Here is a 17,884-nt window from a genome sequence, read left to right as displayed (position 1 = left end):
CCAAAACACAGAACATTACCGTCAATCCCAGGATCCCCCCAGTGTCCTTTTTCAGTCACACCTATTTCCCTCTGGCCCTCACCTCTTTCCTAAGCCCTGTCTATCGGTTTTCCATTTCTATAATTTTGTCATTTCAAGAATGTTGTATAACTGGAACCATTCAGTATGTAACCTGTTTTTTTCAAATGTTCTCCATTATGAAATATAACATATATACAAAGAAAAGAAAGAAAAAGCAATAATTTTCAAAGTTCACTTCAATGAGTAATTACAGAACAGATTTCAGAGTTTTTATGGGTTACCATTCCACTATTTCAGATTTTTTCTTCTAGCTGCTTCAAAACACTGGCACCTAGAAGAAATATCAATATAGTGATTCAGCAGTCACACTCGTTTGTTAAATCTTATCTTCTCTGCTCTAATTCCTTCTTCTTTGATCTTCCTCCCAATCTATAGGGATCTTTAGGCAATGCCCATTCTGACTTTTTCATGTTGAGAAGGGTTGTCAGCACTAAAGGATTGGGGGGGGGGGGCGAGTAATTGGGATAATCTTGGAGAGGCTGGACCCTCTGGGTTTCAGGATTTAGCTGGTTTAGGAACCCTCTAAAACTATACACTCCAGGAAAGCAAATCTAGTTTATAAAACTTTAATAGAGATTCAGTTTGAGCCCTGGGTGTTCTCAAGAATTAATAGGGATGTTGGCTGGGATTTAGCAGACTGGCAATTAGCACTATCTAACTGAAGCTTGCATAAGAGTAGCCTCCAGACTCTATTTGATCTCTCTTAGCCACTGATGCTTTATTTTATTACTCTTCTTTCCTCCTCTTGGTCAGGAAGGCATTGTTGATCCCACAGTGCCAGGGCCAGATTCATCCTCAGAAGTCACGTCCCACATTGTCAGGGAGACTTTCACCACTGAACGTCATGTCCCACATAGAGGGGAAGGTAATGATTTTCCTTTCCTTGAGAAAGAGAGACCACATCTGAGCAACAAAAGAGGTTTCCTAGAAACAACTCTTAAGCCATGTTATAGAGACACTTAGTGTGATGGTTAGGTTTTGGTATTAAATTGGCCAAATGATTATGCTCAGTCGTCTGGTCAGGTGAACACCAGCCTGACCATTGTGGCAAGGATATTTTGTGGCTGTTTGATAAACTGAAAGTCTGGTGTGTTAAATCATCAGTCAGCTGATTGCATCTATGGCTGATTACATTTGTGATCAACTAAAGCATTTCTCCCACAATGAAATAACCCAATCAGTTGAAGGCTTTTAAGAGAGGAGAGAGACTCTTTCACTGCTTCGTCAGCCAGTGATTCTCTCCTGTGAAGTTTGTCCAGACCCTTCGTCAGAGCTGCCAGCTTCACAGCCTGCCCTATGGACTTTGGACTCTTCTGTTTCCATGGTTGTGAGACATCTTTATAAATCTCATATTTACAGATCTCCGTTGTTGGTTCTGCTTCACTGGAGAACCCTGACTAACACACTTAGCTTCTTCACTACAGAAATAAGTGTCATAAAGGCAAGTTTCAAAATCAAGGGTTTGGCCTATTTTCTTAGGAGGCCCTAATGGTTGAGAAGGTATCTGTGGTTTCCTAGATGGGAAAGTCTAATAGTTCCATTTTTCTTTTCTTCAGAACCTCAAGAGACTCTAACAATATTTTTAAGTTATCAGCACACCATAGTCTGAGATGTATCCAAGTATTTCATTAAGCTATACAGAATTAGAAGGCTTCGTTACCATTCTGGACTCCAGGAGTTTGGGTTGTTTAAATGAACTACCCAGACTGGTTGACTTAGATTATGTGTCACAGAAAATTTAGGTTCTAAATACAATAAACCTCTCTGCCTTTGGTCTCTTACAGTAGCTGAAGGTCGAGAGTACATATATGATCACCTTTTACCCTGTATTCTGATCTACCTTAGTCCCAGCCAGAATGGCTTTATTTTTATTTCTAATTGAGGCCTGCTCTCTTTTTTGGCTCTTTTAACTGTTATTATATATAGCTATGCTACCTTTCAGAGCTGCAGCACTCCATTCTGGGGGCTTGGGTGACATCACTTCTTGAAATCAAAATCTGCCACAAATATAAGCATTATTCAGCTGCCGTCACTTTCAATGATCACATAATGCCATGCCAATATATCCTTCAGAGAATAACGAACTCCTTCATCCCATCAATAGCCATTGCTCAGGGATGTTTCCATTACGACAGCTGTCGTCTTCCTCCACGGTGTGGGGCGCTGGACTCCGAGGCCTCAGCTCACCTCTTGCCTTTCAGCCTGTTCCCACCTTGCCATCTAGGGGCCCGGAGTCACACCTCCTCCTGGCATCCACCACCACAATGCCCCCAGAACTCTTCGTTGATGACAAAAACCACTTAGATCATTAGGAATAGAAGGAAACTTTAACATGATAAAGGGCATACATGAAATCCACAGCTGACATCCTACTTAATGGTGAAAGAATGAAACTTTTCCCCTAAGATCAGGAACAAAATAAGGGTGCCCACTGCCAAGGTTGTTTCACATTGTACTAGAAGTTCTTGCCAGAGCAATTACATAAGAAAAAAGAATTTAAAAGCATTCAAATTGGAAATGAAGAAGTAAAACTCTCCCTATATGCGGATGAAATTATCCTATATGCAAAAAATCCTGAAAAATCCCCAAAACAACACTCCAAGAACCAATAAATGAATCAACAAAGTGCCAGCATACTAGATCAACATCCAAAATTCAGCAGTGTTTTTATAGACGGTAAACTGGAATAAGAAATCAAGAAGAAAAATTCTATTCACAATAGCAACTAAATAGAATAGGACAATTTCATTCATGTATCTAGAAATATATCTAACCAAGGATGTAAACGGATTTTTATGCAGAAAACTATAAAACATTGCTAAAGGAAATTTTAGAAGACCTAAATAAATAGAAGAACACACTGTCTGTATGGATTGGCCTAAATATTGTTAAAATGTCATTCCTACCCAAAGCAATTTATAGATTCAAGCAATACCAATCAAAATTCCAAGAACCTTCTTTGCATAAATGGAAAAGCCAATAATCAAATTTGCATAAGGGTCAAGGGCCCCAAATAGTTAAAGCCATCTTGAAAACTAAGAATGAAGTTGGGGGACTCACACTTCCTGATCTCAAAATTTATTATAAAGCCTCACTAATCAAACAGCATGGCACTGGCACAAGGACAGACAGATAGACCAACGGAATCAAATTGAGTACTCAGAAATCAGCCCTCACATTTATGGCTAATCGATTTGTGACAAGGAGACAAAGATAATTCAATTGGGAAAGAACAGTCTTTTCAACAAATGGTGCTGGGAAAACTGGATCTCCATTTGCAGATGAAAGAAAAAGGATTCCTACTTCACACCATATACACAAATCAACCCAAAATGGATCAAAGACCCAAATACAAGGGCTAGAACTATTAAACATCTGGAAGAAACTGTAGGGGAAAGCATCTTCCAGACCTTGTGTTAAGCCATAATTTCTTATACTTTACACCCAAAGCAGAAGCAAGAAAAGAAAAAAATTGATAAATTGGGATCACTTCAAAAATAACAACCACCACCTACACAATGGGAGAATATATTTGGTAACCACATATCCCATAAAGTTTTAAGATTTAGAATATATAAAGAAAACTTTCAACTTAACAACATAAAGACAAACTACCTAATTTTAAAAAGGGCACCAATCTTAAACAAACATATCTCCAAAGAAGAAATACAAATGGCCAGAAAGTACATCAAAAGATGCATACCATAGGTAGCCATCAGGCAAATGAAAACCAAAACCACAATGAGATACCATTTCACACCCATTAGAGTAGCTGCTATTAAAAAAATGGAAAATAACAAATGTTGGGAGATTATCTGGAGACAAAGGAACACTCATTCATTGCTCATAGTAAGGTAAAATGGTGCAGATGCCATAGGAGAGAGTTTGGCAAATCCTCAGAAAGCTAAATTTAGAACTACCATATGATCTGGTAATCCCCCAACTACGTATATAACCAAATGTATAGAAAACAGGGACTCAAAACAGATATTTGCACATAGATGTTCATAGCAGCATTATTCACAATTGCCAAAAGATGGAAGCAAACCAAGTGCCCATCAACAAATTAATGGATAAACCTCACAGGCTTTTTATTGAAAAGCTAGAGACAAACCCCAGCTCAGTGTCACACCCTTGTTTGTCCTAATCTTTCTTGTTGGAGGCCCAGAGACTCGGTACATTTTCTGTCTATTCTGAATTGACACCACCTGTTCTAGTTTGCTAGCTGCCGGAATGCAATATACCAGAAACAGAATGGCTTTTAAAAACGGGAATTTAATAAGTTGCTAGTTTACAGTTCTAAGGCCAAGAAAATGTCCCAATTAAAACAAGTCTATAGAAATGTCCAATCTAAGGCATCCATCCAGGGAAAGATACCTTGGTTCAAGAAGGCCAGTGAAGTTCAGGGTTTCTCTCTCAAGTGAGAAGGCACATGGCGAACACAATCAGGGCTTCTCTCTCGGCTGGAAGGGCACGTGGTGAACACGGCATCATCTGCTAGCTTTCTCTCCTGGCTTCTGGTTTCATGAAGCTTCCTGGGAGGCGTTTTCCTTCTTCATCTCCAAAGGTCCCTGGCTCGTGGGCTCTCTGCTTCATGGTGCTGCAGCATTCTCTGCTCTCTCCAAATCTCTCTCGTTTTCCAAAATGTTCCCTCTTTGATAGAACTCCAGAAACTAATCAAGACCCACCCACATGGGTGGAGACACATTTCTCCCAGTCCAGCTTAACTACTACTCTTGATTGAGTTACATCTCCAGGCAGATGATCTAATTACAGGTTCAAACATACAGTATTGAATAGGGATTATTCTGCCTTTACGAAATAAGATTTAGATTAAAACATGGCTTTTCTAGGGGCCATACATCCTTTCAAACCAGCACACCACCCAATTCATCTTCTTCAAAATACAATTTTTCCACCCTTTCCCATTCCGTCCACTAAACAAGTATTCAGACCCATTCCATTTTCACTGACGACAAAAGGGAAAAATACTAAATGGAAAAAATTACAAAGATTGCAGGATTGCATTAAATCCTTCCAAATCCTTTAAAAATCCTTTTCCTCTTCTTCTATCCCTACAGACATGGTGAATGGGAATCTCCTCGAATATTTGATCTTTATTTAGATTCCTCAACAAACAATTCTTTTCTTCTTACTCTGCCCTCACAGAGGAACCTCTGTGTACTTTGCTCCAAAAGGGCTGCAGTCTTCCCAGTACACGAACCGCCAATCAGTGTGGAACAATATGCATTCTTTAGTGTGAATTTATTAGTTTTCTATCACTGCATACAAAATTATCACAACCTGGACAGCTTAAAGCAACACCCATTTATTATCACACAGCTCTGTAAGTCAGTCTTCCGTATCTTAGAAGATATGGAAACTATAAATGAGTATCTAGAAATAAAAGTCATTTAAATTAAAAGAAAATACCTTAACAAATGGGTTAAACAGCACACTAAAACAAATAAAGGGATAATTAGTGTAAACTGGTAAATACAGCTGAAAAAGTTAATAGAACATGGCCTAAAAAGGCAGAGATGGACATGAAAAGAGAATAAGAGCTAAGGAGCAAAATAATTTTATTAGAATCTCCAGAAAGAACAGTCAGTAGGTTGGTGGCAAGCACAGTATTTGAAGAGATAATGACAAAGAATTCTCCAGAATTCTGATGCTGATAGAGAAAAAGATTACATTAGAAGGAGTTTAGACTGACAGCTGATTCCTCAAGGTCAACGATGGGTGCAAAAAGGGAGTTGAACTAGAATTTCAATGTGCTGAAGCAAAATGATGTGCCCAGAATCCTGGGATTCTATGCTCACTCGAAACATCTTTCAATAAGGAGGTGAAATAAAAACATGTTCAGATAAAAAAAAATTTAAGGACTTGCACCAAAAAACCTTCACTAAAGGAAATTCTAATCCATATTTCTTCAATCAGCAGGGAAGTCAGGTCAGAGGAAAGATGTGTTATAAGAAAGAATGAGGAGTGTGGGCCATGGTGGCTCAATGGCAGAATTTTCACCTGCCATGCCCAAGACCCAGGTTCGCTTCCCGGTGCCTGCCCATGTGAAAAAAAAGAAAAAAAAGAAAGAAAAAATGAAGAACAAATAAAATAGTCAATATGTGGATAAATCTAATTGAATATTGTAGAAATACATTCATAATATACTTTAGATTTTAAAACTGAGATCAAATTTTTTTAAATGATAAACCATAGTCAGGGAAGGATATTTATTTAAAATATCTAAGATCCTTGTATTTCTAAAAGGAGAAAGAGATTGTGTTTAGGTTTGATAGGTTAAGTACGTATGTTTAAATTTCTAAGGTCAATGTGTCTTCTCAGGGTCACTTGCTGAGATCGCAATATCTGCTCAATGTGAAAATGCTGCAATTCTTGACAGGCTGGTGCAGTCATTATAAGTAATCACCTGTACTCTTTCCCACGAGGTGATGTTTCCCAATACATACACTATATTCAGTTCCTCTTACCCACTAGATATAGAAAATACGGATATAGTACTGGTATATAAGATATCTGCAATGCCCTCCAATGCACACAAAGTTTGGCACAATGAACACTGACTATCTTTGACATATATAATTGTGCATATAATAATTAAAATAGAAACACTAAAGCAAAGGAAAATGGATATTAAATGCACAACCATTTTGGTTGCTTTGGATTTTTAATTACAGTTAATGTTAGGTTTACATCAATATTAACTGTTAGCATTCAGCATAAACTTTAAAGTGTGTCTTTCATAGTTTAAACACCTTTTCTCTATTTTTTTTAATCAGGAATGAAGCTCTTCACTAGTTCTCAAAACTAACTATAGAGCTAGAGCTGCTCGCCCCACAGTCTAAAGCACTATGGTTCTTTACTCCTTGTCTATAAGTGTGAAGGGGGTGACAATGACTTTTTAGAGGTATATTCATTTCCCACTACTACCGTAACAAATTACACAAATTTCGTAGCTTAAAGAACCAACATTGATTACTTACAGTTCTCTAGGTTAGAAGTCTTGGCGTAAGCCTCATAGGCTAAAATCAGTTTTGGCACAGCTGTGCCCCCTTCTGGAAGGGCTAAAGGAGAATCCATTTCTCTGCTTTCTCTGGGTTCTAGACGCCACCCTCATTTTTATGTTTCCTGGCTCAGGTCTTCCATGTTCCAGGACAGCGACGGTGTGACGAGGTCTCACCCTCTACCTCTTCGGGACTCATGCCTGCCCCCGACTGCCCCTGACTCTCAGCTTTGTCGCCTTCCCTTTACCTTTAAGGCCCTTGTGATTACATGGGCACCATCTGTGTAATCCAGGATTGTGCCTTATTTTAAGGTCAGCTGATCGGTAACCCTAATTTCCCTTTGCTATGTAACCTAACGGATTCACAGATTCAGGAGCCAAGGTGCAGACACCCTGAGGGGCCTCTCATTATTCTCCTCCCACAGACAGTGCAGCAACTTCACCAACAATACCAGCAGAGACAGCTGCCACATGTGCAATGAATTATACTTTATTTCTCCTGGAATTTAAGGATACTACCACATTTCAACTAATCTAAGATTTAAAAAAAAAAAAACTTTAATCTATGACACAATTCTAATAGGCTGCTGCTTCCAAAATGTACCTCAATTCCAGGGATATTACAGAGTGAATACAGATACATTTTAGAGCATTAAATAGCATTTGTTTTATTCCAGTATCTCTATACCTACCTAGGTTCTAAACAATCTACCTAACTAAAACAACAGGAAAAAATGCATGACTGAAAGGATGTTATAAAGGAGTTTTATTTTTACTCTCTAGCTATCTTTTCAAATATAAGCTTAATAAATTCATACAAATTTCATCTGAAATATTTATTTATAATAGCTCATAATATTGGCATAGCCCACCTCCTTTGAAGTGTGCACATACCTTTTGATTCAGCAAGTCAGTAAAATATCCTAGTGTTATAAAGTGAAAATATTGGCAATACAAACCCAGGTATTTCCAAGTTTATGTTTGCCATTGCTTTATGTATTTTGTGGAATTTTATGTAATTTTATTATACATTCTATTCATTTTAGGTAATTTTTTTCTATAACTTCATAAGTAGTTTTCTCATGTTCACTTTTGAAGTGTATTGTGTCCTTTTATATGAATGTATTATAAATTCATTCATAAATTATAAAGGGAAAGTGACTTGCATTATAATCAGAAGCTCTGAGGTAGAGTCCAGCACTGCCATTTACTGATGGTGATGCAGGGCGAATTTCTAAGCCATCCCAGGGGAGTTAAAGTATGCCACAGAAGTCATGGGTACCGAGTACTGACTGATAACCAGCAGCTTCTGCTAATGTCAGTTCCACAACCCTCTGTGAGGTCTGCCACATGACCTCTAACATAAACATGAGGGATCCAGGCTTTCAAGGTGTGAAATATTGTGCCCAAATTCATACAGCTAATAAGTAGCAGAGCGCTCACTCAAATCAGCATCACTGAGTTCAAAATCTGTGCTGTTCGTTGTCCTTCAGCACTTTCTTCACCCATAAAATGATCACAATAAAATTAGACAGTCCAGGTTTTAAGGGAATTAAGGAGATAATGTCCATGAAAGTACTCTAAATTACCATGCACAGTATGAATCTTACAATTGCTTTTAAAATATACATATTCCTCCACATTTATAATTCAAGCTAACAATATAAATTCAAAGCTCTCAACTGCTGCCTTTCCCCTCTCACTACACATAAGAGAGTAGGGAAAGCTGTCATGTTAAAGGTATTCAACCTCATGTTATTCAAACTAATAAATACTAAATCCACTTCTGTCATTTCTCTATCATCTCTTTCAGTATGTTTACAATAGTACCCAAGTGAAATGGGCTGACTTCATACAAGTTATAGGTAAGAGAGGAAAGGAACTGAATAAAGACTTGGGTGAATGGGTCACAGACCGGTGTTCCAGCACATTTTCTTAATAATAGTAGATATTATTAACATTGCCCCATATTCGTATTTTCTTACAAATGAATATAGGAGAATCAGGGAAGATGCTGTGCCTTAGGCTGCAAAAAAACAGAAATAAAAACTTTAAACTGAATTAAATAATAAAGATGTCTCACAAGACGAGAAGCCCAGAGGTTAGAGGGCTCCAGGTGAGAGGATGAATGATTCAGCGAGGTCATCAAGGAGAAATTCACTGTGCATCTCTCCATTCTGCAGTACAGGAGGTCAGACCCTCCCAGGACTGGTTCCACTGTGAGTCTGGCTACCAGGGCAGCACCCTTCCTTGCTCACATCCAGAAGGGATAAGTGTGAAGAAGCTCCAACCATCAACAATGGTCCCTGGGTTTGCTGAGGCAAATATAGGCAGCAAATCACATGCCCCCATGCAAGGCAAGGCCACCTGCAGAGTGGCTGGGGCCTGGGGTCCTGAAATGTTCTCTTTGATAAGCCTAAAGAAACCATAATCCATCCCTCAGGAAGCATCCTTTCCTCACGCAGCATTCCAGCTACACAGTGGTAGAGAGAGGCCTGGCAGGATGCCTCTTACGTCTTTCTTACAAGCATATCTATACATCTTTTAGATTTATGTATCTCCAGGCATAAATGTGGCTAGTGTAGAAAGAAAGATTTTTACAGAGGTTGGGGACTGCGATGAGGAAACTTCTCTGACTTGGTAGTTGTGGGCGTTCATTTTATCTCTCTTGAAAAAATGTTTCAGACATTTAATCTGCTCAAGACCAAACAGAAAAGAGAAATACAGATACATCTCGGTAAGCGCATCCTATGCAATAAGATTTAAAATAGTTGCTGTGACGGTTGTTTCAATCGAAATCAAAAGGGACAGAATGAGGACAGCCAAGAGCTGATGACACCAGCTCTCCGCCTAACCTAACCTCAAACGCACTAGCGTAACTGGTCACCCAAAGGCTCTTTAAACGAGAAAATTAATGTCCTAGATTATACATAGCAAGACTATGCACCGTAGTTTCAATCAGCACCTTTGTCAAGACGTGAAATACGGTCATAATCAAATCAGAAATTGGCTCTCCTCATGTTAGTCTTTGCTCCCCTCAGTTCGCAGACCCATGCTGTGTAGTGGGTGTATATGGATGACACTGCCTGAGCTGCTGATTCCTCTCATGAGGCTGAAGGAGGCAGAGGTGATCTGTCCATATTAAAGAACTAGACTTTGAGGGACAAGGTGATCATGTAAAGGAAGGAAAAATGAATCATTTGGAGACAAGGTTTATTGGTAATCAAAAAGTTCCATGGCGAGAATGATTATGGCTATATATGAAACCTTGCTTTCTGAAGATTCAGACAGGAAATGGAGAAAGAAAAGAAGGAGAATGAATTGCAGGAAACCAGTAAGTGAGCAAACAATAGGGAGACCCTCCATAAATCAGTTCAGCTTCTCCTTAGGTGCACAGCTTCTTTATGTTCACGTTCCTTCTGAACCAAACATTCCTTCGAATTCCATCATCATCTACTTTATGCCATTTTATTCCCCACCAACTATCAACGCATTTAAAAATCTGGAGAAGCTGATGAGAATTTAAGTTAATGGGGCTACCTGGAATTATTTTTTTTAAATACACATACGCCTTATTTGATGTTACCCCTTTTATTTATTGCTCACCTTACAAAGAGTAAATGGTTCGTTAGAGCACCAACTGCTCTGTGGAAATTAGCCCTACATGATATGTGGAAATCAGATTATGACTCTTCAGTATACCTTTTAATCCCTTTTAACATACAGCTATGTGACACAGAACACACACACACACATATGTACACATCTGCTCTCTAGAAATTAAGAATAGCTGTGGTTTCAGGTAGATTCTATTAGCAACAGGGTAATTTTAAGGGGATTTTACTTATCCAGAACAAAATGTGACAAAATTGTACTTTACCTACAAAGAACGCTCATGAACCTACTGAATTAGATGTACTTTTTTTTGACACAATTTTCAAATAACTTCAGGCATATCTAACTCAAAAATATTCCATTAAAATCACACTCTCAAATAATTCTCTATATTTAAACAAGGGATGTGTTCAAAGTCCCCAGAAGTAACTCTTTTTTAAAAGTGTGACAATTTTTAAATACACTTACCAACAGTATCACAGGGTTCATCTTTGTGTACACAGAAATCTTTCCTAGAAAGAAAAAGGGAAAGTGAAAATTACTGTAAATCTTTTTTTCTAAATAAGAGATTGAATAAATCATATAACTATTCAGGAAAAAAGTTATATAATCACATGCTATATCTTCAGGAATTTAATAAAACTGAGAATAAGATTTACTTATTTTTAATTCCAAGAAAATGTGAAATTAGTCATCAAACTTTTATTACACATTTATACTTAATATAATCCCAGGATATTGTTGTCCGATTTCATAGATGGTGTTTCAAAAACAATATACCATCTTGTTTTGAATGTTATAGAATTTCATTTTTGTTATTACAAAAGTAGCATATGGTGTTGGGACATGATTTTCAATTTAATGAAAACATGTTAATATCTCTACTTCACATCATACACAAATAATTTCCAGATTGAAGATCTAAATGTGAGAAATACAATCTCAAGTACTATAACTTTTTTTTTAATTGGCAAAATACTTTTAAAACCAGTAATGATCATTTTAATAACAGTATGAGGAAATAGGTATTTTTACGTAAATATATCTAACCACAAATATTCTTTAATTTGCTCTTTCAACAAACATCTGTATCTTGGAGAGCATCTTCTAACGGTACAAATGACTCTACTTCATTTTTGTCAGCAATTACTCAAGATTTCACAGTACATAACGTGGTAGAACATAGTAATTAAGAGCTATGAGCTTGGAGCCAGACTATCTGAAAGCAAAACTTCTTGTCTACCTCTTACTAGCTATGTGACCTCATGCAACCTACTTAACTTTCTGTGCCTCAGTCACCTGTTCTAAAAAATAGAGTTAATGGTAAATCTATCTTATAGGTTTAATTTTGTAAATGTCCCATGCACTTGAGGATACATATTATCTCATTGTTTGGAGTAGAGTTCTACACATTTCCATTAGGTCTAGCTAGCAACAAACTATATGTAAATTACTCAATAGAATAAACAATTTTTGATATATTTTTACATCTTTCTTGGAAAGGACTGTTAAGAAAATCATAAATTTGCTAATATTTCCTTGTGATTCTCTGAATTTCACTTCATTACATTGAAGCTAAGTTATTAAGTATTTAAACTCATTAAGGTTTTGTTAATTTCTTCTGAATTGTTCCATTATTATGTGAGATCCATCTTTTGTCCATTATATTTTTTGTATTGAAGTCTATTGTGTCAGATATTAACTACAGCATTAATATGTTAGTATTTGCTTGGCATAACTTTACCTTTCTTTTACTTCAACTTTCATTTTCTCTGAGTTTCTTATACTGAGCATGTGGTTAAAAATTTTAAATCTTGTTATATAAAATCTTTATCTCAATGAGTTTAATCCACTTACATTTTATATTGATACATTTGGATTTTTCTATCATCGTATCTGTGCTTTGTATTCACCAACTTACATTTATTTCCTAATTTTTCTCCTGTTTTTCTCTTCTTCCTATCTACTATGTTTTCCTCTCTTTCTAATAGAAATTTAATGTCACTGCTCTAAAGAATAACATTAAACTTCATGTGATTCATGGTGACTTTTATTTTTTTAAGTGCATTATATTAGTTTCTGTCTAAAAGAGTTTCACTGAGTTAAGATCTGGTGTCTGCAGGATTGTGTTCCTTCTTTCTAGGAAAGAATCCATCTCTTTGCCTTTTCCATATTCTAGAGGCTTCCCTTGTCTTTTGACTCGTGGATTCCCTTCCATCTTCACAACCAGAAGTGTCATCACTCTGACCTTGCTTCCATTGGCGGCAGCAGCACAGTTCCTCTCTGACTCTGACCCTCCTGCCTCCCTTTTTCCCTTATACTGTTGTGATCACTTTGGGCCCTGATGGATGATTCAAGGTCATCTAAACATGTCAAGATCCTTAATTTAATCACATCTGGCAAAGTCCCTTTTGCCTCAAAGGGTAACATATTCACGGGTTCTGGGAATTAAGATGCGGACATCTTTGGGTGGGGGGCATTTTTCTTTCCAACACATTCACTTAAAATATTTGAAGTTAAAAATTATCTTCAGCTTTCTGAAAAATGCAAGGATGTCAAGTGATTTTAATCCTATTTCTCCCACCAATCACCCATGTTGTTTTTATCTAATACTGTTGCTCCACTTTTACTTTGAAACCTAAATCACACAGTTGTTTTGTTTTTGCTTAACAGTGGGTGCCTATTTACAACTGCCTATATGTTCGGCAATTTTTTGCCCAGTGATAACTTGTATCTTCCAACTTTCTAAAGAGCTGAGTATTCTTTATCTTCATGTACATGTTTTAGTGCTTCCTTCAGTGAGGCTCTATGAATGGTAAACTGTTCCAGATGTTGTTTCCTTAACTGTCTTTTTTTGCACTTATTCATAATTGACCATTAGCTGAGTAAAGAATTTTAAGTTGTCTTTGTTGACCCTCAGCACATTGAAGATATTATTTCACTTTATTCTAGCATCTATGATTATTGATTAGAAGGCTGTGATCACGCTTTTTTGTATTTCTTTCATGCTCTGGTTTCTTTAATTTTTAAATTTATTTTTGTCTTTGTCTTTCTGCAGTTTCATGAAGACCTGTCAAGGTTGTAATGTTTTTATTTCTCTTCTTTGGTACGTGGGATATTTCCCAGTTTGAAGATTCATGGACTCATACCATCATATTAGCTTATATCATGCATTATATTAGTTTACCATTATATTAGCAAAGACCTCTTAAACTCTTTCTACTGTCTTCTCTTAGAATGCCTTTAGGTTCAGTTGCCTGGGCTGCTCAAGCAAATACCATGAAATGGGTTGGTTTAAACGATGGGAATTTATTAGCTCATGGTTTTGAGTCTAAAATAAAGTCTAAATCAAGACATCATCAAGGTGATGTTTTCTCCTCGAAGACTGTGGCATTCTGGCGCTGACTGCTGGCAGTCCTTGGCTCCTCTGTCACATGGTGGCATCTTCTAGTCTCTTTCTTCTCTTCTGTGTTCCAATTCAGCTTCTTGCTTCCTGTGGCTTTCTCTTTCTCCCTCTGAATTTTAGTCTGCTTATAGAGGATTCCAGATATAGTATTAAGACCCATCCCGATAGAGATGTGCTACACCTTCGTAACTGGAGTTGTTTCATCAAAAAGTCCTATTGACAAGGAGTTCTCACTCTCACAGAAATGAATTAAATTTATGAACATGTTTTTGTGGAATACATACAGTTCCAAACCACCACAGTTCTTGTTGGCTCTTCTCATTCTGATGTCTCCAACTCTCAAGCACCCTTTTATATTTCTACCTTTTGACCACTCTATACAGCTTTCTGGGAATCCCTCATTCTATCATCTAATCCATTAGTCTCCTCTTCAGCTGTATCTAATTGGTTCTTCAACTTATAAATTGTGATTTTAAGTTCAAGAAGTATATTTTTATAGATGTTTATTTTACTTAGTTTTCAAGTCAACCACTGTTTTCCAAAACTAATTTTTCTCATGTGTTGAATTTTTTGCATTTTTATCATGTGAAGCATGCTTATTTTGTAATCTCTGTTAGACTTTTTAATTATACTGTCCTTTATAGTGATACTCGACTTTCACTACGGAAGATTCAGTCATTTTGTAACTTGGAATTTCAAATTCGTGAACTCCAATTCAGGGGTGATTTATTTGTAGTTTCCCTGTGGTGCAAGTTGAGAGAGGGACCCTTTAGAGCAGTTTTGCATATATGTTTATTAACTGCTTTAATGTTGGGATATGATTTATGGTAATTAATCCACAGAGGAGCATTTTCCCTAACCTGGGGTCATGGCTGAAACAGGATTCTTCTTTGTTGACAACCTGTATTTGCTGGAAGACTTCTGTCCAGACACTTTTTTAAGGGTGTTAGCTATTCAAGGGTCTGGCTTTATCTAATCATTTCAGCTCCATTTCTCCAATTTGCACAACCTCAAAATATTGTCTTTTTCCTCTATATTGGATTTGGGAAAGCAGATTTCATAGTTCAACAAACTCCCCCAGGGTAGCTAGCACATTATCTCATGTGCCACTACATTTTTTTGCTAAAGGTCTCTTTATTCGGGGCTCATCTGTGCATTCCAAAAGATGTTTATTATAAATTTGCTACAATTGCTTTAAGTCGATAATGGGATTATTTTCTGATTATCTCGTCATGCAGATGATCACATAGTTAAAGGAATGGAAAGCAATCTGTGAGCTACCATTTAGGAATTAGGTAAAGCAAAATAATGCATTTTTTCATTATTGACATTAGATATCAATATACATAGAAACAAACCTTGTAGGAATCATTTTAATATTAGATTTCCTATCATGCATTTTTACCGAACTCCTTCAAAGACTGTATAGATGTCTGCCTGACTAATATATTTACATTGACCATAACAGATATTGAATATTGTTTCAAAGATGACTTTTTACAACAGATTATGTTAGTTACAAATTATTTTAAAAATTAGTGAGGACTATAACACTTTCTTCTTCCAAATGGTAGAAGCAAATAAACAAATACAGATAGATAGATAGACAGATAGATAGATAGATAGATAGATAACCATGGGTATGTGTGAGTTAGGGAATTAAGTATTTCAACATCAACAGTTAATTATTAAAATGATTCAATATTCCACTGGAAAATTTCTGACAGAAATTCTTTCTGCGAAACAAATAGAGAGTCAATTCTTGATTACTAGAGTAAAGTGGGGAGAAGGGTTGAGTTGGGATAGAGATCAAACAAACACAACCTTAAATAATACCTATGCAACACAAAGCACAAAATGAACTGAACATAAACTTAATTCATCCAAATCACATCCAGCATTTAAGAATGCAAGTATCATTGCACAGTTATACGTAACAAAAATAATACAAATATGGTAATTTATCACACGAATTCCTTCACAAAGACTCACAGGAAACTTAGTATTCCTGCAGGTCTCTCAGCTCCAAGCCCTTTTTTCCCAATATTTCACTAGGACTACAGTAGGGCAGAGAGACTCAGGGGCTGCCTCCTGTTACTCTTTCTCCCTTCCTTTTCTCACCTCATTAGCTCCACCCTCAATAGTTGGCTTTGGTTTGTTTTAAAGGCCATACCTCCCCCTGTTTGTCTGTAAAATGCATGTCAGCTATGGTCCTGCTCTAGAGAAGCCGATCAAATGACTGGTAAGGGAGTGGGTCCCCCCAAACAAAACACATGTAAGTGCCCTCACTAATTTTTAAAATTGTACCTTTTATTTTTTTGCTTTTCATTATTAAATTTTTTTTCTGATAAATCTATAAATATGGTTAATCCATCCTGGATAACTAAAAGTTGGCTATATCATCTGAAACGCTCAATATGCAACTCACACAAAATCTTTTCTTTATATTTAGACGATGTACATCCCTTTGTTGTATAAAGTCTGTTGTTGCAACTGAATGAATGGTGCAGAGCGAATTCATTTTTGTTAATGATCAAAAAGCAAACAGCAAAGAACATGAAGACATTTTGATGAACTAAATAATCAGATTGTCCATTAATATTGGGGCTTTAATTTTAACACCTTTTTAAAATAAAATGATATTTTTGAAAATACATGTCAAAAGTAAAAGGACGAGTTTAGACAAATGAGAGGAGACACACAGTAATTTTATCCCATGGAAGGCAACTGCTCTAGCTACTCTGCCCTAAACGTCTTCCTAGACCAGTCAGTGATCAGCATCTCCTTCAACGTATGAGATACAAACGGCAAACCTTACAAGTCTAGATAAAACAAGACTATTCTCAATTGGAACATTTGTTTCTAGTGTTATAATCAAAGATTTTTAAAAAACTAGGTGGTTCCATGAAAACCATGAGGTGAGCACTTTTCTCCCCCAGCACTCTTCCATTGGGAAAATGCCTTCTATTACGTCATATTCTCTGATGACAGAGTATTCTAGTCATCACAGGCTTCTAACCACAGGATCCACTCTCCCACCCCCTTACCGTCCCCCACTCCCAGACTCAGCCCACTTACTCAGAAGATCTAAAGTGGATAATACAGTAAGAGGATGTGAATGGCCCTGGATTGGGATTGCTAGAGCTTCTCTCTTCACTGTCTTTCTCGATGTCTGGCTCTTCAGTTATACCTTTGATTGTGAGACCTACACAGAAACTTCTCCAAGATCGAAATAAGCCAGAAAAGCCACCTCTTCTGGTGCTCAATTTAGGCAAAGCTGGTTTCTGTGGCTCACAACCAAAGAACATCAAATGATAGAGACAAGTACACCCCAGTACGCCTTCCCGCCCCATGGTTTAACATACTCAAGAGTCTGAATATGATTACGCACAAAGAATAGTTAAGATTAGTTGACAACTGTATTACAAGTAAATGACTAAATATATTTAGCATTTTTATGCCATAGGAAGCTATAGAAATCAAGTTTATTACAGGAACACCATGACTGGTTGTACAAGTTATGCACTGGACACTTCTGGGTTCACATTTACATACATAACCACGTGAACAGCTCCCTCTACTGTTGTGTAGTACACAACCTATACAAGTGCAATTTCTGGGACTCATTAAGTACCTTTTAATGGGTATGCCAAACACTGAATAAGGGGAAGAAAACAGATAAGTAAAACAGGCTTCTACTCTGAAGGCAAAGAGGAGAATGACACACAATCAACTCTGTAATGTGATAAGGGTCCCAG

General features: G+C 37.0%; 1 protein-coding gene across 1 annotated transcript in view; it reads right to left on the bottom strand.

Moving 5' to 3' along the window:
- The window catches only part of ADAMTS19 (ADAM metallopeptidase with thrombospondin type 1 motif 19), a 253,116-nt gene that overhangs the window by 156,953 nt on the left and 78,279 nt on the right, over positions 1-17,884 (bottom strand). The window contains exon 8 of the mRNA XM_077137955.1: positions 11,189-11,232. Within this exon, the coding sequence (XP_076994070.1) occupies positions 11,189-11,232 (44 nt within the window). The remainder of the gene's footprint in view (positions 1-11,188; positions 11,233-17,884) is intronic.

Source organism: Tamandua tetradactyla, chromosome 20 (genome assembly GCF_023851605.1).
Source record: "Tamandua tetradactyla isolate mTamTet1 chromosome 20, mTamTet1.pri, whole genome shotgun sequence".
Lineage (NCBI taxonomy): Eukaryota > Metazoa > Chordata > Mammalia > Pilosa > Myrmecophagidae > Tamandua > Tamandua tetradactyla.
The sequence above is the reverse complement of the archived record's forward strand: the minus strand, read 5'-3'. Positions and strand labels throughout refer to the sequence as shown.